The following is a 25,658-nucleotide window of genomic DNA, read 5'->3' as shown; positions in this document are numbered from 1 at the left end:
TTACCATGTACGTTTGTAAATCATAATTTGCAGGTGAAGCATCCTTTTTATTACCAGTATTAATATATTATACCTACTTGTAAAAAATAAATTTAACGAATACATTAATTCAGGAAAATATGATGATGAGCTGTGAGCATAATTATTGTTGAATTACCTGACTATATATTTTAAACAATCATACTGATCTATGAAATTGAATTTATTAACCTATACGTGTTTGATAAAATATCTAATTACCTACATTTCATTTGCTCATTTTATTTGTATACAGAATTAAGATGTAAATTAATTTTTTTATGAAGTGTCATTGGAGATCGATGGATGGTCTCTTCACACAAAGTCCACATGCCTTATAAATAAAAATATAAATATTTTTTTGGTTTATTGTACTAATCGGTAATAATGTATAGATGATAGATCGTTAATTTCTCTAATAAATAATATAATAATACCTAATATTATAAATTTGAATTAAATAATGCGTGTAGATCGCGTTAAAGACTATTATTATCTTATTGCTTTTATTTCATTCGTAAAATTTCTCCATAATTATAAAACTACAATGGAAAGACAATATAAATAGGTATATGTATAAAAGAAAAAATTAAAATTATGTAAGCTAATATATTAATGTTATTAATTTAAACAATAGGTATCCAAATATTATATATATATACATTTTACTGTGTATACTATATAGGTACATTTAACGAAAACAAATAAGAATAACAACGACTATTTCAAACAAGTCTTTAGTAATAAAATGTCTTGTTAATTATGTTTATCAGTCTTGAGAAGTCTACAGATACCTGCAGCTGCGCATCTTACAAAATTCTCAATAACAATAGCCAATAGGTAAGTCCTATAAAATTATTAATAATATTTATTATTTACCTAACTATATGTTTATCAATAAATAAAATTGGGTATAAATTTTTTACATAGTATATACCTATACTTACAAATATAAAACTGTGAAAATAAAATTCTTAATTCTTATTGAACATCTACCATACGTTTTACATCTATATATCTATATATTTAGTACGTTTTTGATTAACAGTAGATAATAGATATACCATATACCTACTTACCTGTAATATGAACTATTACATTATACAGCTATCAAACAAACTTTTAGTTTTTTTTCTAGGAAATGTATATTTATCGTTTACCGATAATGATATACAGATAGTTAGGATAATGACGACTTTTGCATTATTTTTCTTTGATTCTATACAATGTTATCTTACCTGAAAATTTGATTCATGCTTCCTTGATGCAGAATATTCTAATTTTATTTTGCATATTTTTGCTTTTTTTGAAAATTTTTAGCTATAAATGCATTTTTTTTATTTATTAACGTCATTTTTCAACATTTTTAATTCATTTTTTCATATTTATTTTGAGGTCATTTTTTGCAGTTTTTGTACAATCAAAATTTAAATTTAAATAAAAATTTGTATAACATTAAAAAAAAATCTTTTTAATATTATTATTATTGTGAGGTTTTTGTTGTTATGAATTGATAAAACAAATGTTCTTTCAGATATATTCCGATCATACCCGCTTTATTTTTTTTAATTTATATTTTATTTTTAAATTATTTTTAATAATTTTATAACCAAAGCTTATAAAATGTAAATGTATATTATTATTTATTGATATTACAATTCTTATTTTAAAATTCTATTACACCCATATTTCTTATAAAAATTATTATTTATAAATTAATTATAAATTATTATATATTGTAGTTATACACTTATATGGTATATCTTATACCAATTATCAATACATAATATAAAACATTTATAAAAATGTTCTTAGGCATCAATGGAGGAGCTATTAGCTTCATAAATACACATACACTCTTGGATCTATAGTTAGATACTCTGGAATAATTTTTTTTTTTAGATATTAAATTTAAAATATTAAATTATTGTACACTTACTTACTTATTGTACACTTGGAGTATATTTTTTTTTCTATTTGCATTTTTAAAGTTCAATTTACGTAAATAAATACTATACCTATTTATGAAAAAAATCCAAAGTATTGCTATTATTTTAATTTTTCTAACTTTTTTTTAATTATTTTATATGTATACACAATGTTATAGTATAAGGATATAAATTATTATACATTATTCTTATTATTGTTATGCGTACACTATTATGTGTAAAGTTATAAAATACGATAACTATAATTTAATTCTAAAGGTTATTATTTATTGGTAATAACTGGCATTAATTGATAGGTACCTATTTATGAATTTATGACTCAATGTTGAATGAAATATGTCACCCCATTAGTTTCATATACGATTAAATAACAAATTTTTATTAATTTATTTTTAAAACAAATATCACCTAAATTTCACTGAATATTTACTTACATTAAACATTAAAGTTTTTGATTAAATGTTAGTTCTTATTCCATAAAATAAACGGTTAAATAAGTGATATATTTTTTTAAAAAAATTCTATGTAATAAAATACTATTTTAGTATTGTACATTGTAATATTTAAACATGAATATTTGAAATTTTAGATGAAAAATCTGTGGATACCTTCATAATAAATAATAATTATTATAAATTCAAATGTTTTATTGTAACAATAAAAATTGCATGCGCATTGGTTATATCACATTATTAAAAATTTAATTAGCCATGAAGTCACTAAAAAGTAGAAATTTTTTGTGTAAGAATAAAATAAAAATCAATACATTTTTTTTACTAAATAAAACCAAAAAGGATAATGTCATCATGATGATAATAATAATAAATTAATAATTATTACAGAAATAATATTTGATTTTAAATGTGATGAATAATAAATATACCTGTACCTATATAAACCTACATATAAAATATATTAATATACAATTAATATATTATGAAACTATTAATTTTTATAAATATAAAATATTCAGTGTTAAATATTGTCTACAAGTTTATTACTCATAAGTTAAAATATAATACATTTAATGAAGTGTTTTTCCAAAAGTATGTTGGTAAATAAATAAGTAATTATAATATTTTAATTTTAAACTAATGTATAATTTATTATATTTTAATGAGTGTTTGTTTCGTTTATAATTTTACATAGGTGTATAGGTATATATTTACTGTATATTACATTAAATTTTCATGCAAAAAAATTAAACAACAATTATTATTTACAATAGAATTATTAAATTATTATATTATTAATCAATTTTAAATTTGATATTTTGAGGATTTAAATCTTGATTAGGCACTAACAACAAATCCTAATCCTGAATCGAAGTTTTTTTAAAAACAATAATATTTTATAATATGCAATATACTTATTACCTAAATTAAAGATTGAACGATTAAATTATTAATAATATTCGATAAAGTTAAACTTATATAGCGATAGGAAATGAATTATCGCCAACATATTTCTAGTTTCAACTTTTTATCAATAAACTATAAATAGTACGGTAGACTTTTAGTTTTATTTTATTTCTGACGTATTAATAAATTGATAAAGTTTTAAAAATTTGATTTGAAGATCAGTTGAGCATAATAAATTATAATATTTTTTTTTCCTTTATTGTTATATGCACAATATGTACCTCAAGAGTACAATAAGAGTATTGGCTAAAATACAAATTATAATACATGGATAAGCTTGATAAAAGCAACCATCCAGTGATGACACTTTTAAGTGAGGTTATAATATATTGTATATTATAAAACATAATTAAATTAAATTATGAACAAAAACCTATTTAATTAAACGAAACGTTATTGAAGTGTATTATTGCTATCTCCTCTTAAACTACTGGATCAATCGTCATGAAACTTAAAATATCTATTAACGATCATCTTAAGGGTGCATAGAAAGTTTGGCATTTCTAAATACTGTCATTATTATTGAGTGGAGAGAAACGTAGGTCTTCTATCTCCTAGTTCGATGCAATAACCAATTAGGTAACAACAGTAAAATTATGACGACGGGATAAGTTGCAATGCTTGTGGAATTTAGATCAAGAAAATGTATATGACAATATACGGAAATATTTTTATATGTTTTATTTAAATCTAGAAACCAAAATATATTTTTATCTTCTATGAAAATAATGTTATTATACTGATGAAACAAAACTGTATTGTAAATTGTGGGGTATTGTGATGATAAAAAATATAAATTTCGCTAAATACATGAAATTGACTAACTTGCTACCCATCGCTCCACCCTAATTTTTTCCATGGACACTACTAGTATACACTTTATTTTATATATAAAAATATAATATACCTATTGCATTTCTCGAGAATTAGTTAAATGCTAAAATAAGAGACGTAATACATCATACTAACATAGATGGTATGTTTATTATGACTATACTCGTACTATGCGTCTAATGTCTATGTATAAATACAATAAAAATAAAACGATGAGTGTATGATAGTGTGTGATATTTTGTGGATTTATTATAAACAACTAAATAAATCAATTAAAATTATATTTTATTATTTTATTTGCTTTTAAAGTAATGAATTGGAATTTGTTTGTTACGAAAAATATAGAGTAAAATCAAAAATAAATGTATAAATATAGTATATTATTATACTATTTTTTTTCCATAGATAGGTATAATTGTTCATTTTCTTAAACTTTTAAAATCTTCCATTTCCGACGTGGTCTTGCAAATCATTTTTTTTATTACAGAGAGATCGCGTGGAATCTCAATTTTAAATTTCAGTATGATGTTACCCCTCTTGTCACAATTTTCTTCGTAGGCTGGCATTCCTTCACCCCTTATTACCTTTTGATACGATGGTCTATAAATAACAATAATATCAGGTTTTATCAATTTATATACTTTATGTACCTATTAGTTTATACATCGTTAATAAATAAAAATAATAATAATAATAATAATCTTAATAAACTTTAATTTTAATAATGATTAATACATTTTAATATTTTATTATCAAAATACAACAATAATAAGTGAAACGTATATACTATATACGTTTTAATTCTATATAAATTCTATTACACGTAGCATTAGACAATGCCAAGTCGTCCTTCGTCACAACTGGTAAAATAAAAACAAATAGGTAAGTATTAGTTAGGTATTTATTTAAACATGATTTTACTAACCATAATTATTATCAATAATAAAATTGTATGCAAACTCACGGGACTGTCATAAATATTTTTTAAATAATTCAGTTAGGTAACTTAAATTTCATTTTAGTAATTGACTAGAACAAATTCTATCGTTCGTACGTAAGTATTACAATTACAATTAGTATAAGATATATTAGGGCATATATTTATACTATTATTATAATATTATAATTGTTTATTTGACTCAAACTAGTTTCATAATTTTTAAATCGTACTTATTCTATTTTAATTTTACATATCTTTTACTCCCAGTATTTATTATTTAATGTTTTATTTATTGATGTTTATTTAAATGTTCTTAATATAATAACAATAGTTTTGATATTTCTTAGTTTTTAAATATTCTTCAATAACATTTAATAAAATAAAACGGTTTAATGATCTAGTTAAAATCATAAATTTAAAGTAAATTGGCTCTTAAACTCATCTTTTTCAATTGTAATCATAATTGATAATATTATAGTAATATGGTATAATTATAGGAGCGATAAATTGCTCACATATCATAACTATGAGTATAATAATTAAATAATTATTATTAGTATTTTAATTGAAGAACTAAGAAATAAATTATTATGTTGATTTAACAATAAATATGTATTTAATTAAGAACTTATTTACTTATGAGTATAATATTTTAAATCAAAAATTAAATGTTTGTTTTTTTCTGTATTTTTTTTTAAATTGATTAATAACAGTTACAAATATAAGTGATAAAATATTAATAGATAGTAGTGTTTTGGAATTAAATTATTGTTTTGGTCCAACATAAAACAATTAAAAATATTATTGGTAATAAAACAATTTATAGCATCAACAATATTATTGTAAACAATAAATAAATTAGTCTGTTAATTAAATTGTATTAACGGTCTTTCGTATATGCCTTGGTATTTAAATACATTTTTATACCTAACAATTTTTATAAAATGATATTACAGGTAGGTACGTACGTTATAACTTGTGTGATATTCACTCTTAATTGCTTGTTATCTATCGTGTGTATTATGAATTGAACACCAAACATCATTTCTTCGATAGTTACAGAATATGTGCTTATTAAATTTTGTCCACTCCTTACAAAATGTTTATGTGGTAAATCATTGGTGATAAAAACTGGCAAAAATATCATGATTAATAGTATCAATATGATATTATACAATACTTAGAAACTATAGATAAAACTACTTGTTTTGAATTTTGAGGAATAAATGTGTGAAATAATAAAAGTGATACTGATGATTGGGAATTATTTTTATTTGTGCATTTTCTAATTAATTTTATCCTTTACCTAAGTATTATTTTTTTTTAATTATTATTAGAATCTGATAATAACAACAGATTCTATTGTGGAAAAATTTTAGAAATAGACCCGAAAATCTATTGTATTATTGTAGACTTCCTACTTTGTAGCTACCCTCGTGAGATATAAATATTATAGATGATCATTTATGTTACCCAAATAAACAATATTTTGGTGTATTTTGTTACAATAAAAGTAGGTATAGGTACATATTTTTCATTAATTATTAAAATATCGTTAATATTTTATTTTCATTGATGAATTTAAAATAGGAGGTATTTGTAATAACAACTGCCTATAAATGATATTAAGCATTATATCCTCATAAATGTATATTGGTACTTAAAAATAATGATTTTATCATTTTACTAATTAACATTATCTACATAAACTATATATTTTTTTATTTAAAAAAAAAAAATCATGTTTAAATCTTAATTAATAAAATAAGCAAAATTCATTTTTATTTAATTCTTAACTTTTATTTAAAAACGTATTTTCGAAGGTGACAAGATTTAATAGTGATTATACTTTGATGTTATAATACTTATTTCTAAATTTAACTAACTGGCAATAACATAATATTATTATCTATAATACCTACTATACTATTTCATCACAGTTCACCATTCGCATTTAAAATTATATTGAAACTATTTGTTATACTCGCGTGCTCCACCCCCATGAATAGTTGTTTACAAATTGTGTGGCTGTTTCTTTGTCTTATAGTTATTTCGATCATAAAATGCTATTAAATGTACATGCCTTATACCTACGTAGAATATTGAATAATAATAATTTAAGGAGTTTATAAATTCTAATAAATATTAAATATACTTATAGATAATAAAAATAATTTTTTTCTTAAATATATTATATAATAATATTATAATGTCGTTAAATGAATAACAATATTAATGATTATTGATTATTAAACAACATTTGGCATGACATTCTGTTGGTTTTTGCACCATACAGCCAATCAACGCATTACTGAGTTACTATAGTACCTAATTTTCTATTGGTTATTATTATTATTATTGGATGTATTTTAACTCATCTTAACTACTCGAGGGTCAAGATTAAGTACGTCAGTCGTAAGGTTAGAACGCTGTGATTTATACTTCGAACCCCGAAAGGCCGTTCAAAACATCCAACTGTTGTCACATCTCCTATACGTCGACAATAATAATTGATTCATCGTCGATTCTATATACACATTCTGAGGTGGGTCGTGGGCAATTGCTTAACTATAGGTACGCTTTAAATAATTATTTTAATATATCATAATATGTAGTACATATACATCGAAATTCAAATTTTACAGGAGATACACAAAACGTATTTTGTACGAGTATAACCTATTATGTTCCTTTTTCGAAATAAATGAAATAAAGATACATTAAGTCACTTTTGTTTCTATAGGAACACGTAGATTTATTTCGTTTTTACACCAAATAGTGTGTTTAGATACAAATAACATATTTCTGTAAAAATTTGAAAATGTCAAAATATTGGACATGTTCCCTAACAAAAGTCTTAAATCTTTAAGTTTATCTAATATCTTTAAGTTATCAGGTATAACAGTAAAACATTTGGTAACGATACGGTGAACGATGTGGATTTGTATGCGTGACAAAAAATTCGCTAACATTCTCACCTCTATTTTAAATTCTGAGCTGAGCAATGGATATATTTATTGGTTTACAATTATTATGTACTTAAAAAATTTCATATTATATTTTTAAATTAGAAAAATTCTTAATCTTCTATATTGAGAGTGATTTCTATTTTCTAATAATAATTGCATTTATATACAAAATTTCTAAACAAAACAAATACGAAAATGAAGGCACTCAATCCACTTACTTACGGTTCTTCCATCTGGCAAGTCATGAACAATTTCACTGTTAACCGGTAAACCTTTAGGTATTTTTAAATTAGTAATACACTGAGTTCCATCACTTTTAGGAATATTAATTTTTTTTAATGCTCCATAAAATATCTATCAAATAAATTTAAAAATATTAAAATTATCTTAATTACGATGATTAAAGCTTAAATATTTTTACATAATTATATAAATCATAATTATTATGAGTAAAAAGTACATACTGCATAGTACACATTATTTTGTCTGTTTTATTACACATGAAAAATTATGTTTGAAACTATTGTTATTTCATAACAATTTAAATTTAATATTGGTACCTAAATATAGAGTAATCGTAATCTTGGTCAGCTGTAACATTGATCACTAAGTTATATACGTACATACCTATTTTCAAAATATAAAATGTAATATCTATAAATTACCTTACAATTTTAGGTCCGTATAAAATTATGTACCTATGTTTTTATTCTTAAGTTATTTTTTTAATGAATTTGTACAATACTGCAATATTGTAAAATTTTATAAGGGAGAAAATAGGAGACATAAATAAATACATAAATTAGAGTTACATTTGGCCATCACCAGATATTATATCATCGAATTAAATTTTAACACGTCTATTACGGTGACCCACTTCACAGTTGACACTTATACTATACAGTAGAATATACTCACTTGACACTTATCCTATATTCCTATATTTTTGTTTTTTATCGATTATTTTAAAAAATATTAGGAATTTTTAATTTTTACCTTTCAAAAGTATCACAATTGGATCCAATTTTTTATTAAAAACCACCCTTAAAGTTTAAGATCGAAGTATTTGTCTACTTTATATTACATATGCAGTATGCACATATAAAACATACTTACACACACACATGGTTGTAAAATATATACTTCCATCGTTCGGCTCAGAAACTATAACTATGAAAATCTGCTAAATAATATTTTATTTTACTTACTTCGTTCAATGTTAAATAAATAGGAATCTTTTCAACGTCTTGTTTAACACCAACATTTATTGTTGCTTTCTTGTTTAACAACATGGATATTATATGAGCATATGGATTCGTGGATCCATAAACTGATCTTAAACCATAAAAACAAGTAATATTTATTAAATTGTTTTATAGGGAAGTACTTACATATAATCATAAAATATAATATTTTTTATGACAGTTAATATTTTCTATGAATGTTAAAAATTGCAGATTGTTTGCCATTATTACTTAAAAATAGATTCATAAAAAGGAAAAAAATATACTATTATTTATTTAAATGAAACATTTATGGTTATTTTAAATAATATGTCAATTTTTTTTACCTATATTATATTATTAGAAATCTCTCTTTGATCGAATTATGAAAAAGAAATTTATATTAGGTATATTTTAATACCCATACAAGTTTTACAATTAGCAATCACTATAGTAGTTATTAATTATTATAAATATAGCATATATTACTTGTATGTTAAAAAAATATCGCCGTGATACAAATGCCGTCTCATATCTTTTTCTTTATTAACAAATACACCTAATTTTATGGCTCGAACCCCAAATTGATCATGCATTTCACGCCAAAAAGGATCACTAAGAACGTCATAAGCCTCAAATGCATTAAGCCTACAAATTGTTTGTTCTTCGTTCAATTTTTCCATACCATACTTATGTATGATTTTCCGAAATCTATACATTTATAATTAATATTAAATACATTGAAATAAGAAATATATCACTATCAGTTAAATAATGTACCTACCATTTTAATAAATTTATATTTTAAGCTATTATGCATTTGGGAGACATTATGAAAACTTACGCGTTTAATATATCAAAATTCGAAGAAGTTCTTTTTAATCCTAATACACTGTAGTAATCAATATCCATGATGACGTGTCACTTTAAAAAAAAAGTTATTATTTTTAGATACAGAAAATCTAAATGTTTTTTGTTGATACAATATATGGTATCTAAGTATTATATATATGTATATGCTTTTATAAATATTTATGCATTTTTACCAGAAATTCAATTATGTAGCTATTAGGCAAATAACAAAATTGTATAAAAAGTAATATTAAATCTAGAATATTATATTATAATAGGTAGATATGTTTCGTACTATACACACAACTATATTACTGTTATGGTACTTTTGTCTTTTTTTGCAATATATTTTATTGATAAGATTGAATATTTTATTCATGCAAATAAAACATTCATGCTTATTAAATATTAATATTCAAGAATCACAGGATTCTTGATTTGATTCCAATATTTATTGATGTAGATAATGTTTTTTATTTCTTGTAAATAGAATAGTACACTACAATACAAATTGCTTTAGTTGTCATCGTAATAATTTTGTGAAATTGTTGGGCCATTTCATCGGGAGTAGATGATTCTACAGCAAAACGGGTCGGGTGCTCAGGTGGTACATTGATTATTCTGTTGAACAATAAATAATGGGAAGGTTATAACTACATAGGTACCTAGTATTTGTATTTTTGTTTTTAGACATATGAGTTCTATTAATTTATAAATGGTTCAAAAAAAAAAAAAAAAAATCGACTAGTTTTTATGATAATTAATTAATGTTTCACTTCATATTTTTTTAGAGGGAAAAACATTTATTGGAAAGAAACAAAGTTATAAACAAAACCTCATTACTGGATAAAAATGCTTTTTTTTCGAAGCCACATTTTTTTATTTCTTATTGAAAGTTTACTAAATAAATATAAATAATTTTATCAATAGTTCCTTTACAAGATAGGTAATCAATTAATAAAATTGACTATTTTTCTAAATCACACAGTATTATGTACCTATAATATTAACTGTATGTAAACACTTAATTATGTTTCTGTCTTTCAATACGTCATTATTTGTCGCATAAAATTAATAATACCATAATTAATTTTATAAAAATATTCTTTGATGATATTTTTTTTTATTTTAGAATTCAATTATGTAAAATAAAATAAAGTTTTGTTTGTATTTGATTTTAGATAAGTAAGTTTAGCTAGTAGATAATAAATTAATAATTATCGAACTATTTCATTTAAGCACCTATTGAATAATTATAATATAAATATGGTATTGATTCCTGAAGTTTATCTAAGAAATTGACAATGGTTCAAATGATATGAAAATATGAATGGTAGTTAAATTTATATGTATTCATTGATGATACGTTTATGGTAAAACAACGTATAACATATTTACTCATAATATCTGCAGTCTGTACTTAGATTCATATTATGTGCAATTGGTAATTTTAAATTCAAAACAAAGCAATGGAAATATGTTTTACCACGATATACTTATTTTCACTTTTGGTGTACAATTCTTCCTAAATTGCAAAAAAAAAAAAGATTTCATTTTAATGATAATTTGAGATCTATATTATGTCGAGTCTTTTTGACAATTAGTTAACATATTTTAATGAATCAGTAGAATATTTCCTTAAACATGGTTTAGTGGTCAATGATTATGCAACTCAGTAATAATCATGTAAAATGGAACACTAGTCATATTCTAAATGACTCTTTCAAGAGACGATTAGACGATTATAGTAAATTTTAGTGAATCATTCTGGTTATTAGGATAATAAAATAAAATAATAATAAATGATAAAATTAATTATTATGTAACTTGCATGCATATCGACAAGGTTGGCCGTGAAATTTGAATATAAATTAGTTTATGTCTAATCTTCAAAACTATAGAAACACGTTTGAGTAAGCATGTGTTATTGTATTACTAGGATAATAATATATTCGTATTATTTACGTTTAAAAATAAATCAACAAAGTCATCACCTTTAATAAGTTTACAATGATGCAAATTAATATTTTAAAAAAAATTTATTAATTATTAAGTAATATATATATATATATATATAAATTAAGCATTCTTGTTCAAATGCTATTTTATATGTTTTACGATTAATGACTTTTTAGTTATTGAATGTATTGATTTTAGTAGGATAGGACTTTTTTAGAATTACTACCAACTTAGATCCAATTTACTACCAGAGGCGCCGTATTTGAATATTTAAGCCGAAAAGGTGATTACAAAAAAAAAAAAAAAACACATATTATTATAAAATCAATACAGTTATCGCTCTGCTCATAATCTAACATATTTTATGTGATTCTAAAAACTAATTAACTTAAAAATTATATTTTTAAATCGTTCTTTTTATAATTAAATTATATAAAAAAAATATTTGCCTACTTCTTAATAGTTCTCAAAACATTAAAAGTATTTGATACAATTAATGTTAAACGAATAAACCTGTGATTTGCATAATATAAATGCAAGGCTGTAACTGGTCCAAGGGTCCAAGGGTCCGGACCCCCTCGAAATGTTTAAAAGTAAAAATATTTAAGGTAAATTTATAGATAAAAATGACAAGTGTTCAGTAACTAGATATTTAAAAAAATGTTGGCTCCCCACCCCCGAAATTTTTTTCAGTTACGGCCTTGTATCAATGTATAAAAATATTTCCAAAAACATAATTTAACTTTAAAATATAGCGGTGTACATGGAACCAATTAAATTAATTTTGTTCTCTTACAAAATAATACTTGCACCTAAATTTACAAAATACTGTTATTTTGTGGTTTTAATGTCTAGTTCTATATGGGGCACCACCTAAAAGGTTAGGCAAGGCTTCCATTTAAATATATTACGCTTTAACCGCAAATCAATTTCGATTATTCCATTTATGCAATCTCGTGATATAGCTAGTTGTTTTCTGTTCACTATTGAGTTGAGAAAAATTAACTTATACCCAAAAAAAATTTCTTGTAGGAAAGCGTACCTGCTAATTCTATAAAATAAATACGTACTTACTTATATAGGTACTGTTAATATTTTCAATAAGTAAATATTATTATTGTGTATCTAAATACATACGTTCATTGTTTTAAGGTTTATTTGTTCGAAACTATGCTTCCGCGATTAAATGGCCGAAATATAAATATTTTGTATTTGTTTATAATGCTGCAATAGTACAATGTAAAGCACTGCATGTGTACGTGAAATTTTGAATGTATGCCATATGGAGCTTATATTTTGCAATATCTAATGAATCTTGCTACCTTTGTCAGAGCTATTATGATAAATTTCTATAGATCAGCACTCAGTTGGTAAGTATTTCAAGTGTTTTACTTGAATTATTGGATACCTAAATATTATTACACATCAAATTATACTTGCGAGTTCATGCCGTGTTATGCATATTTAATATGTGCAAAATCCTAAAAAATATATCAATTTTAAATACTATTTTTCTTTTATACTTATTATTTTGTATAATAATGTTTATAATTTTATAATAATATTTCAGAATTGGGGAAACACCGGAATATAATAACAAGATAATGAGATAATAAAAACGTAACGTAAGAACAACTGTTGACTGGAATAAAGTAGGAAAATTGTATTTTAATAATAATAAAAATATACCTAATGATATCACGAGTCCCATTGTAAGATTAAAGCATCGATTTTTTGATATGTATTTTTTATTTAGCCTGTTTTTTGAATCACACAAATAATTGTTTACATATATGATATTCTGCTACATTAACAACACTCTTAATCCAACTTCTAAATCAGCCAATTATTGTTTTTGCAATTGGGGGGGCAGTATAAGCATCATCATTAGCAGCAGCAGGAGACACTCACTACAATTCTAGTAGCAGTCCAGTACAATCAGCCGTACGTACAGTCAACAGACCGATCACTTTCGGGGATTATCGCGCAGGTTAGTACTGATAAATGATAATAATATATTAATATATTAAAATGTATGTAACTTTCCATAAACGAGATAATAGTTGATTATTTGTTAAAATAATAATATGTGGTTTGTATAATGTGGAGAATGAGTTAAATAATATGGTTTTTACATTTGTTTGTCACTTAGTACTTATTTCATGTTCAAAATTTTAAATCGTGATGAACCGTTTTTATTTGCATATGAGGTCGTAGTACGAGTTGTATGAGTGTTATAATTAAGAAAAAAATGTATAGCAAAAAAAAAAGAATCGTCTGTGTTTACATACTTGATGATAAAATTAAGACATAGACAATTTATTTATAATAAGATACTCAAGTTATTGTATTCGTAGGTGACTGATATACTTAGCTATTGCTGTAGTTATAACTTATGTTCATTGATTGCATATAATATAATGAGGTATCTCGTCAGCATTATGGAGTTGAGGAGTTGTTACGTCATACTGCGAATTTTCCACAAAACAGTACGTCATGATATGAAGTTTTTTTTTATTGAATGTTTTGAACAAATACTATTTTACCGTTTCAATATAACGACACAAAGTTATAGATATTATATCGATCGAAGAACAGTAGCGTAGGTATCTAAATAATATAATATAATATGAATATTTTTACATTTTGGTTTTAAAACATTTTAAGTTTATATTTGATTTAGATAACCAAATATGTATATAACGTAAATCATTAGCATTTAGCACCCATAGCACAGTAATTAATATGGTATAAAATCTAACGATGTATTTAAAAATATGATTAATCTAAAATTAATATGATATTTTTCACTTCTATTGAATTTTTATAATAGGTTAAAGAATTGATTTGTTTTGAACAATCGAACATATAACAATATTGCGTTTTTACAATGTTACAACATTGTAATACTGAAAAAGTGTAAAATTAAAATAGTATAGACACTGTGATAAATTAATCAAATGTTATTGTTGTCTAAGAATAGTACATTTAGTCGTTATACATAGCTTTATTTGATGACATACATTTCTTAGAGCGTTGTAATGCATGGATGCTTTAAAAGTTTTAAACATTAAATTTGTAATACTTATTACAATTAAATTGGGAATTCGAAGTATTGAAGTTATTTTAGTAGTATTTAAGTTTATCAGTGTTGATTGTCTTTACAAATGAATTTATCTCATTTTAATAAAGTTATTGCAAATACAAAAGTTAAAATGAAATAATAAACACGTTACATATTTAATTTAATTTAATCATATATTTTTTTAAAGATCAGACTATTGAAAAATAAATTAGCATTAAAAAGTTTTTTTTCAAATATTTTAGTATTACTTATATTGTGTGAAAACATAATAAAAATTATTATAATGATACAACACATTTATTTAAGTTCCCTGTGAGTAATGAATGTAAATTATTCTTAGAATTTGTATTTTTATCTTAAAAATTAGCGTTAATGAACTAATAATTTGATTACATATTTAAAGTTTATATAATATGTTGAGTTATTGTCTTCTCAAAATTCTTATAATACCTAGACGGGTTCTTGACTTTGTTAAAATTGTCTTCAATGTCTTTATTCTAGGTATCACATTCACTTATTGTTCTGTATTTTTGATTTAGGTATATGTAACAGAGTAGGTAATAAGAAAAATGCTTAAATAGGTATTAGGTATATACTTTGGTTGTTATTCAGATAGGTTGATTAGATATAATAACAATAATAATACACGCAATATTGATATACCTATTATATACAAGATGTATATTGTATAAAATATATCCAATGTCAATATTTTAGTGTATCATAATTGTATACCTATAGGTATACCGTTTAATTTAAATATATATTTTTATTATGTAAGCTTACATATACTTATTATACTTACTAATATCAACTATCAAGTTTCATAGTGACAAATAATTTAAATAATGGTAAGTGTTAGGTAGTTACGATTTCCATTTTAGTGATATAGGTAATGATTAATTACGTAACCTAGCCTAACTTAGGAAAGGAATTTAAATGCGTATGCAAAATTTCCTATAACATTGTTTTCCAAGAACAAAATTATTTTCATACATAAAATAAATAAAAATAAATTTTTTTTTTACTTTTTTATAACGTTTTTCTTTTAGAGCATTTTTATTATTTATTATTTTATATAATATTATTTTAATTAGCTATATATGAATTATGTTTTTACCTATCAGATAAAAATAGCAGTCTAATAAACAAATTGTTTGTCACGTGATGAAATATATTATATATATTCAATAACTAAATTTCTGTAAATTGAATTAATTAATTGTAATTTATTTATATTGATTATTTTTTTAACGGTTCTACTTTGTCTGTTTTGAGTTACAATTTTGACCACATAAAAGATATGTATGACACTATATTTTTTCGTACATTAGAAAAAATATCACATTTTTTGTCTTAACAAATTGTAACAATAAGAATCTTAACAAACTTTTCTTACCTAATAATAATTTAATCTTTATTTATACTATACTACACTAAAATTATACTTCTATTAACAAAAATAAATCAAATATTATAGGTAACAATTATTATTACTCATTATTTACAATGTATTGGATTCATCTTAAACTAGGGCCCCGTTTTGAGCTATTGTAATAAATTAATATTTTTAAAAAGCCAAATTAAGTTTAATTCTTTTTAACATTGAAATTATGTAAAATAAATGTTAACAAAAATTATCTTTTATGAATAAAAAAATAACATTTGCTATCAAATTTTAACCATAAATGTATTAGTAAACACCAGATTTTTGTTTAAATGTTATTAAGACATAATATAAACTACGTGGTAAATAAATACTATAGTATATGAATTTATTAATGTATATGAAATATACTTTTAACGAAAAAAAATATTATGTGAGACATAACTGGGCGTTGAAGTAATATAGTTTAGATATTACATTATAAGGCCATTATCGACATCTTTTCGTAATCCAGGGTCAGTTTTGAAATGAATATAAAATACTGGTAACGTCATCATCAGAGCACATTGCGAATATGTTTCCCTTATGCTGAAAGTAGGAACTGTAGGCGTACTAGTCATAAGTGCTCAGCTGCTGACGTTAGATCTACTTTTGCCCTCTCACTACTACCTTCGACGTCACTCACATCCATCATGATGTGACTATAACCTATACTTCCGTGTAGTTTAAAGTAATGACGACGTCATCTTGGTTGTTGTCATTAATCTGTAGTCTGAACAATATTAAACATATATTCATAACTGACGATTTCCGTCCACTACTAATACTATGTCATAGAAACTTTTCACAGCCTCAATATTGTCTCTATCTGGTTCCCAGTCAATCAAAGTGGACGACTGCAGTCTATAGGCCTTATTAAATGCTTACATTTTCTTTATCGATACATCTAAAAACTGTTTATAATAATTTCCATTCAATAAAACTCACTTCATGTCAATTGTGGACAAGTCACATAAAAGTAGTGTCTTTTTTTTTATAATAGTTTTTTTTTTCAAAAGTTTTTTTGAACTATTTTATTGTATAGAAAACTACAAAGGTCATTAGCATACATTACTTAATCGAAAAATTGTGATTTTATAATCACGTTCATCTTGGGATTTGAAATGAAAGTGACGACGTTTCTATTGTTTTCTTATAATTTCAAATTGTTAGCTAAATATTAAAGACACTGCATATTATAATATTACATAAAATAATTGATACCTACAACCTACTAATATAAAATACGATCCTTTTTTCAAAATACCTATCCTAATTTTGTATAATATGATATTTGAACTATAATTTATTCAATCGCTATAGTTTTTTATTTTTTCACTGACGTCACCGGATAATTTTAGTTTCCTTACCCTCTTACCATAATACATTTTATCAACGTTGTTAAAATCATTTTGAAATATAAATTGTTGATTTAATTTAAGTTATCATCAAATGTATAAATTTGTGTTTTATGAAATAAAAAGTCATCCAGTAATAACATATTTCGGGAAATTCTATTCGTTTATCATTTAGCAATGATAAAAAAATATATACATTTTATATAAAATAATAAATAATGGGAATATCATGTTTCAGTTATAAATAGGTACATACTACACGCATACCAGATTATAATTTAATAATTATTATTATTACTATTGACAGCCAAGGAACTGGACTTGATCTTTATTGATTAATGAGATGATATTAAAAAATAATTATAATAACAAGTTCTAGCCTTAATTGTTCGAGAAATAATTGATCACACCTAATATAACTAGATACCTACGTAATAATTTCTATAGGACTGATGTGTTTATAATACATGTATTACATGTAACAATGTAACATACATTTGGGTAACTATAGACATTAATCTTTTTGTATTGTATTGTGTATAGGTATATATTACAGTTAACATAACATATAAATACGAAGAAGTATTTAATTAGAAACATCGTTTTTTACATCCATTATTGTGTCCTAGGCTTATGATTAGTAAAAACAAAAATATTAAACAAATTTGCTATCCATCAAGGACAGATGCGACGATTAACCAAGTTTTCTTTGATACTAAAATCAACAATATAAAATATTATTAAATACAAATTGTACCAAATGTTTTGTAGTAGTATTGAGTAATAATGTAATATTGTACGATTTCGTCGCATGTAGCTATTAAACATTTTGTGTAATAATATTATAGCGTACAACGTTAGCTAAGTTACTATTGAAATACAATAATATGACGTACCTATTATAAAAGTATAAAAGTATTGTTTATTTAATATTTTAATGGTATTCATAGGGTCAGTTACTTACCAATTCTTTAACGAATTTAAAAGAACTTATAATAAACACAATGATTGTACCAATTACCGATGTTCAGCTGAAAGAGATTCAAAACTTTTGCCCAAGATCAAAGGACGAGATTGATCAAGATGTAGACATTGTAAGACACTGGTTGAATAAACAACCACATCTACCCAAAACAAGTAAGTGCCAAGTTTACAGTAATATCGATTTTAATTTATTCGACATCTAACGTCTTATTAATATGGGGCTAACGAACCAAATTAAGTATAAGATGCTATCTAATAATACATATGAGTGAAGAGATTATAATAAACAAAAACACCAATCTTTGAGTTGATAAATAAAAAATGAATTTCTTATTATATTTTACGTTTTGTGATATTCATTTAAGAAGTCGTCATGATAATTTATATTAAGCTAATTTTCTTTGATAGTATTACTACATAAACATAATAATTGTATATTAGTACCTATACTAATATTATTATTTTCATAATTATATTGCAAGGATATAAGTAAATTAAATAAGAATTGCACATGAATTAACCGGTTGGTGGTCGTAATATAAGTTAGGGGTTTACGACTCGTTATAAATGTATACTATAGAACTCTATACAACACGAATGCATATTAATAATTATACAATCATCATACGAGTTATATTATAGACCTAAATTTATATCATAGATGCTATATATACATACATATAAAAATAAAAAATATAAAAAAAACAGACACAGAAGGTTATTTGTAAATTTAGGTATTTATACCTTTGACAAAAAGTATAATTTGTAAATCATTACATATTATATGGGCATACGTAAACTGAGCCCAAAATTTTATCCATGTTAGAAAAGTATAATATAAACTGCGCCCGACTAACTAAATTACTAATTTTTGACTTATTAAAGTCTCTATGGTTGAAATTAAAATAGATACATGTATAACACTAAATAATATAAATGAACCCTTTAAATTCTAAAATTCCAAAAAAAAAAAAATGCGAAAAGTTACAAAATTTAGTTAATAAATATAATATAGTGATTTAACTTCAATTAATGAATATGTATCAACAATATGTTATTATTTGTTATATTTGTAATTATTTTACTTTTTAATATTATATTTTTTTTTAATTCCTAATTCTGTTTTTATTTAAATTATTTATATTATACCGTATATGGCTGTAATGAATTAAGTATAAATTAAAGATAATTTTGCAAAATAAAGCTATTGATTTTTAAAATTTTACCTGGGCACAGTTTACATCTGTGATTTTGTGTTTACTTGTATTTTGGGTGCAGTTTACAATCGCCATATTATATTAAGTGCAGTAAGTTTACATCAGTTCTCTGTATTTGTTTACATAATATATAATACGGTGTAAAATTGCTGTAAGTAATGTATCATGTTTGGTTTTATAAGCCTAATTTGGTATAAAATAAAACAATTAATATAAATATTTTTGGGAAAAGGTTAGAATAATCAATAAACATCAATAAAATATAAACATTGTTCCATTCAGCGCGTACATCAATCAATCTTCCATAGATGAATATAGTATGTAAAATAATATATCGAGTTATAACACCTAAAGACAAAGTCGGTGTATAAATACTACGCAATCGTCATTCTCATAGCCATACGTAGGACCAAATATAATTAATTATCTGTTTATAGAAATTCAAAAAGAAAAATGACTAAACTAGATAATGCGCTTGAACAAATGGTTTATGCAACAAACTATGTATAGAAGGTTTGATGGAAATTATTTTTATAATTTTAATTACTAATGTTAATGTTTTTCCATAATTTAGTTTTAATTGTTTATCCGTCATATTTTATAGTTTTTAATCTTTATTTATCAAGATTCATGTAAAATGTAAATATTAAAATAAATACCTATGCAATAGGTATCAAATTAACATTAAGACAAACATCTTTAAGATAAGTATTCATGGGTCCCACACGATCATGCTTGAGAGGCCAATTTTATAATATTATATATTTTATAATATTGAAAATAAAAAATAAAAATAATTAAATAAATTATTTTAAATTGCAAATCATTTACGAATTATAAATAATAAATTCAACTCGTTATTTTTTTCAGGTGATGAATTCATAAAAAAAGTTTTATTTAGCTTAAAATACCGTACGGAGAAAGTCAAACTTGTGATCGAGAATTATTATACTGTTAAAGAATTATTTCCTCAAATTTATGGAGACTTAGATCCAACATCAGAAACCTTTCGAAAACACGTAGAAGCTGTGTAAGTTATCTACTTAGATATCTCAATACCTCATTTTGTCTCATTATAAATGATTTATTATATTATTTATACTATTAATATTTGTTTATATTTAATATACATATTTTTTTATTTTTTTTTTTTTTCGTATGGCGTATTAAAGTCCGGGAGTAGGCCCCGAAGGCCTAAGTTCGGACGCCTATTTGGCAGAATTTCTAATGGGGCACCCGTAGGTTTCTGCCATGCCCCGGGGTGGGGGATGGCGGCACTTATTCTTCGGACACCGTGACTTGCCCGAAGAAAAATGCCACCCGGTGACCGCGGATCGAACCAGCGACCGGCGCCTTAGATCGCACGGCCACCTCGTCCCCCAATATACATATAATTAATTCATAAATAATAAGTAGATATAGTATAACTCTTATGTAATTTAATTCACATATTATGACGTGTAGGCATGGGCGGTCATAAGTAAAATTTTAGGGGGGGTCAAAATAAAAAATTCTCAAATGTAAAGATAATAATTATATTATGGTAATATTTATTGAGTTACAAGTTTTTAATATTTTTTGTCCAGGGGGGGCAAGTGCCCCCCCCTTGCCCCTCCCAATGGGCGCCCATGCGTGTAGGCTTAAGTAGTAGATCTTATATTTATCATTGTTAATTACATTAAAAAGTATGAACTTAAAACGTTAAATAACTTCTGTGTTTTGTGGTTTAGGTACTAAATAAGACTTAAAGAATATAAATAATAGTTACCTACTTATAGGTTTATTAAACTTCATTATTGTATGATATGCATTATTTTAGTTTACAACAACGAAATCATACTCCAGTTACTTTAACTGACTCATATAAGATAACATGAATAAAAAAAAATGATACTAAGTAGCATATAAAAGAACACGGATCAAAATGTGTTTACTATTTTATTTTTAGATTAGTGGATCTTAAACAATTAAGCCAGTGTATAATTTATTGGTTTATTATCATAAATTATATAAATCGTTGAAAACCAAAAACTGTATCAGTTTTAATCTATGGAAAACATAACTTTTTAATTCGTCGTTTTTAATAAATTATAGTCACATGTTTCCATTGCCTAAACTTACGCCAGACTTCCACAGAGTGCTCTGTTACCGGATGGCAACGACAGATGCGAAAGCGTTTTGTCCTGATAATCAATTGAAACGCAATGAAATGATGTGGAATTGGTTGTTCGATGAAGATGAATTGACATTAGGAGATATTTGGGTATTCGATCTGACCAATATGAACTCTATGGCTCAATGGGCGCACTTTAATCTCAGTTTTATGAAAAAAATTCTTAAAATAAATATGGTAATTTTGTCTATTGATTAAATTTGTCTATTAAAAAATCATACTTATCTAATATATTTCATAGATAATGAATTTTGTTTGGTAAAACAAAATAAAAATTTTAATGAAAGTTAGCGAATTCATAACTAAGCTAGTGTCTTAATGTTTCTAAAAGTAGAAAGCATTACTATAATTCATTATCTGCTACTACAATTAAATAATTTTTTTTTACAATGCATTTAATGTACAATTAAGTAAAAAATAATCTAATCTATTATGTTTTACATAACACTATTATAATAATAAAATCGTTATCTTTGATATATTAAAATATTATTTTGTCTGTATGGTATATAATTACTAATTAATGTTTTAAAATATTACTAAAAAATTATTAGTTGAATTGTGATATTATTTAAATATTTATTATTAAATGTATTTTCAGGAAGCAAAACCAGTGAGGATCAAGCGAGTTCATTTTGTAAATATAGCGCCAATAGCCGAAACTTCGCTTAATTTTATAAAACACTTTTTTCCTCAAAAATATAAGAATAGAGTGAGTAGTATAAGTCAATATTATTAAATATTCATTGTAGCTATTCAATATTTGAAAATAGGAGAGCTAATTTAAACATTTATTTTAGATCTTATTCAACGCGACTTTCGAAAGTCTTCAAGGTCTATACCCAATTGATATGTTTCCAAATGAATGGGGTGGTAAAGCTGGAAATATGGCTGAACTAAGTCGTAAGTACTTTGCAAAACATAAGTAGTATATTATGTTTGTCATTTGTACATTTAAATTAAACTACTTTGTGTATCTGGAATCTTTCACTATGTGCTACTATACTGTCTGTACTTATATATTTTAATACTTAGTTTTTTGATAAATTTTTATTTATAGAAATTTTTATAATTACAGGAAGAATGCATGAAGAATTAATAAAACGTAGAAATTGGTGCATTGCAATGGAAGGTTTGAAATCTGATTCTAGTAAGCGGATTGGTCAATCTAAGATGGCTGATAAGTCAATACTGGGAGTCGAAGGAAACTTCAAGAAAATTTGTTTTGATTAAACACTGCGAGATGAAAACTAATGAATAATATTACCTGTATGATACAGTGTACATTATGTTAAAATTAAAATTTTATTATTGTAATTACTTTTGTACGTGTAATTTATGGTTACAGAATCTGTGATCTGAAATTTAAAGAAACACATTTTAGAAATACGACAATGTATAGTAATATTAATATATAATGTGGTTTAACTTTTTTTGTTTCCCTGTATCATAGATTAAATAGTACTAAACATATATATCAGTATACATATATTCTACTCTGATTTTATTGTATGCAAAGTTGTAAAATATGTAATTTAAAATATTAATAAAATAATGTTCGCGAAAAAAATAAACGCCTATTAAAATTATTGTTTCTTGTTTTCAAAAATAAGTTGATTAGGAATTAAAGAGTTATAAATTAAAATCATGACAATTTTTAAAACTTATTGTTGTATTATAAAATAAAATAAAATATTGTAACTAGGGTCAATTGAAACTCGATCGTGTGTGTTTGGAAGCCGCCTAGACGCCTTCAAGTTGGTCGAGTGTAAATCGTTTCCCTAGGTCGGTGAGGTTTGAGGTTTAATATGAATAAGTGGATTGCCGTATCTGAAAGTTTAGCAGTTATCGTCCTGTGTAAAAGTTTATCCCATAGATTACCAGATGCGTTTTGTATGCAAAAATATAAATATATAACGATACAACATTTGAGTGACTATCTACCAGTTTTAACATAATGTAAATTAATACCAAGCAAGGTTAGGTAAAAAAACTGAAAAAGATTGTGAAATGATGTATGTTTTTTTGTTTTTTTTTTCGTGTCTGTACGCTGCACGCTGGTCGTTGGCGACGGAGGTATCATGGCGGGCAGGGTTGTTGCAGGAGGAACACAGGCGATCGACACAATGGGAGGAACGGCGGCAGGCTATGACGGAGTGAGTACAGAGGTATCGGCGAGGACCAAATCCTCGAGAGGAGGTTCTAGAACTCTCATTTTCTACCTACTAAAATCATATTTTAATGTGAATACATTTTTAGAAGAAGGAAATCAAAAACCGATTGTATTATTAAATTTCACACATAACAAACCATTTTAAATAAATCAAATTTATTTTTACTCATATAATTATAATAATTATATTATAATAGTTATATTTAAATGAATATGCTTTAGTTAGAATTCAAGTCTTAAAAAGTTGAAGGATATATTGTAAAAAATAAAGATTTTGTTAAGTTAAAAGTTAAAATTATGTTTTATATTAATATACCAGGTATTCGTTACATTTTTAATTTATATACGTTTTATATGTGACTTATAAGAAACAATTTAATATTTATTGTCCCAGTTTTCGCGTTTTTTCGGAAAACAACTATTTATTATCGTTTATTTAGTGTTAGTATTAGATTGAAAATTTAACATCTTGACATAATCCTAATTTTTCATAAAAAAAGTGTTCTACGATCTATTATCTATCAATGTAATATTATGTCCACTTAAAGACATTTAATTATATGGCGGATGTACATTGTATCTAACTCTAATGTGTCTGTTATTAACTTTTTTAAGCATCAATACCTTAATGTGAACATTGTCAATGACTATTAAATTAGATTTTATACTCGTTGCCATATAACACGAGAAAATACAATTCTTTTAAATATAACAGTTTTGATTATAACGTATGATTTATTTATATTTATTCGAATATCATTATAATCTGATAATAGTAAATATAATATTTTTAGATAATATATTGGTATATTTGTACGTATGTATTGCATGTATGTATGTATGTATGTATGTATGTATGTATGTATGTATGTATGTATGTATGTATGTATGTATGTACCTATGTATGTATGTATGTACTTGTGAATGTGTGTATGTATGATATAGTCAAAAAGTACATCAGTATATTGTATATATTTTTTTAAAGTGTAAATAAAAGGGGAGGTAATGTATTTGAAGGGGGAGGCGTAAAATATATTTCAGTCACGTGTCAGATCGTGTGGTAGTTGTGATGTTTGA

General features: G+C 24.3%; 2 protein-coding genes across 5 annotated transcripts; one reads left to right on the top strand and one right to left on the bottom strand.

Annotated features, from left to right (window-relative positions):
• The first annotated feature begins 842 nt into the window (after positions 1–842).
• LOC114129779 (uncharacterized) lies at positions 843–23,728 on the top strand. Of its 3 annotated transcripts, XM_050202073.1 has the most exons (10): positions 5,186–5,276; positions 13,318–13,535; positions 13,736–13,817; positions 13,922–14,155; positions 18,985–19,171; positions 21,106–21,265; positions 22,330–22,585; positions 23,010–23,120; positions 23,209–23,311; positions 23,487–23,728. In XM_050202073.1, exons 5-10 carry the CDS (start codon positions 19,039–19,041, stop codon positions 23,639–23,641), a joined length of 918 nt encoding a protein of 305 aa, XP_050058030.1. In that variant the 5' UTR covers positions 5,186–5,276; positions 13,318–13,535; positions 13,736–13,817; positions 13,922–14,155; positions 18,985–19,038; the 3' UTR covers positions 23,642–23,728. The 3 variants fall into 3 exon arrangements, with proteins under 3 accessions (XP_050058031.1, XP_050058030.1, XP_050058029.1); XM_050202074.1 differs by lacking the exon at positions 5,186–5,276 and adding an exon at positions 843–858 and having other exon boundaries at positions 13,736–14,155; XM_050202072.1 differs by having other exon boundaries at positions 13,736–14,155.
• On the bottom strand, positions 4,510–11,742 carry LOC114129788 (dnaJ homolog subfamily B member 4-like). 2 transcript variants are annotated; one of them, XM_050202075.1, is made up of 7 exons: positions 11,605–11,742; positions 10,199–10,278; positions 9,844–10,065; positions 9,340–9,466; positions 8,350–8,485; positions 6,131–6,293; positions 4,510–4,822 (listed from the first exon to the last, which is right to left on the bottom strand). In XM_050202075.1, the coding sequence occupies exons 2-7, from the start codon at positions 10,264–10,266 to the stop codon at positions 4,642–4,644; spliced, it is 897 nt and encodes a 298-aa protein (XP_050058032.1). In that variant the 5' UTR covers positions 10,267–10,278; positions 11,605–11,742; the 3' UTR covers positions 4,510–4,641. The 2 variants fall into 2 exon arrangements, with proteins under 2 accessions (XP_050058032.1, XP_027850426.2); XM_027994625.2 differs by lacking the exon at positions 11,605–11,742 and having other exon boundaries at positions 10,199–10,346.
• Positions 23,729–25,658: the final 1,930 nt, after the last annotated feature.

Source organism: Aphis gossypii, chromosome 2, assembly GCF_020184175.1.
Source record: "Aphis gossypii isolate Hap1 chromosome 2, ASM2018417v2, whole genome shotgun sequence".
In the NCBI taxonomy this organism is placed as follows: Eukaryota; Metazoa; Arthropoda; class Insecta; order Hemiptera; family Aphididae; genus Aphis; species Aphis gossypii.
This window is presented reverse-complemented; position numbering and strand designations above follow the sequence as displayed.

Excerpts from the sequence above, each read along its gene's own strand:
- LOC114129779 (XM_050202074.1), top strand. The coding sequence starts at position 19,039 with ATGATTGTACCAATTACCGATGTTCAGCTGAAAGAGATTCAAAACTTT. Across the intron at positions 21,266-22,329 it reads CGAAAACACGTAGAAGCTGT|TCACATGTTTCCATTGCCTA; the intron begins GTAAGTTATCTA and ends AATAAATTATAG. Across the intron at positions 22,586-23,009 it reads AAATTCTTAAAATAAATATG|GAAGCAAAACCAGTGAGGAT; the intron begins GTAATTTTGTCT and ends ATGTATTTTCAG.
- LOC114129788 (XM_050202075.1), bottom strand. The coding sequence starts at position 10,266 with ATGGATATTGATTACTACAGTGTATTAGGATTAAAAAGAACTTCTTCG. Across the intron at positions 9,467-9,843 it reads GATATTTTTTTAACATACAA|ATCAGTTTATGGATCCACGA; the intron begins GTAATATATGCT and ends TTATGGTTTAAG. Across the intron at positions 6,294-8,349 it reads GCCAGATGGAAGAACCGTAA|TTTTTATCACCAATGATTTA; the intron begins GTAAGTGGATTG and ends TATTTTTGCCAG.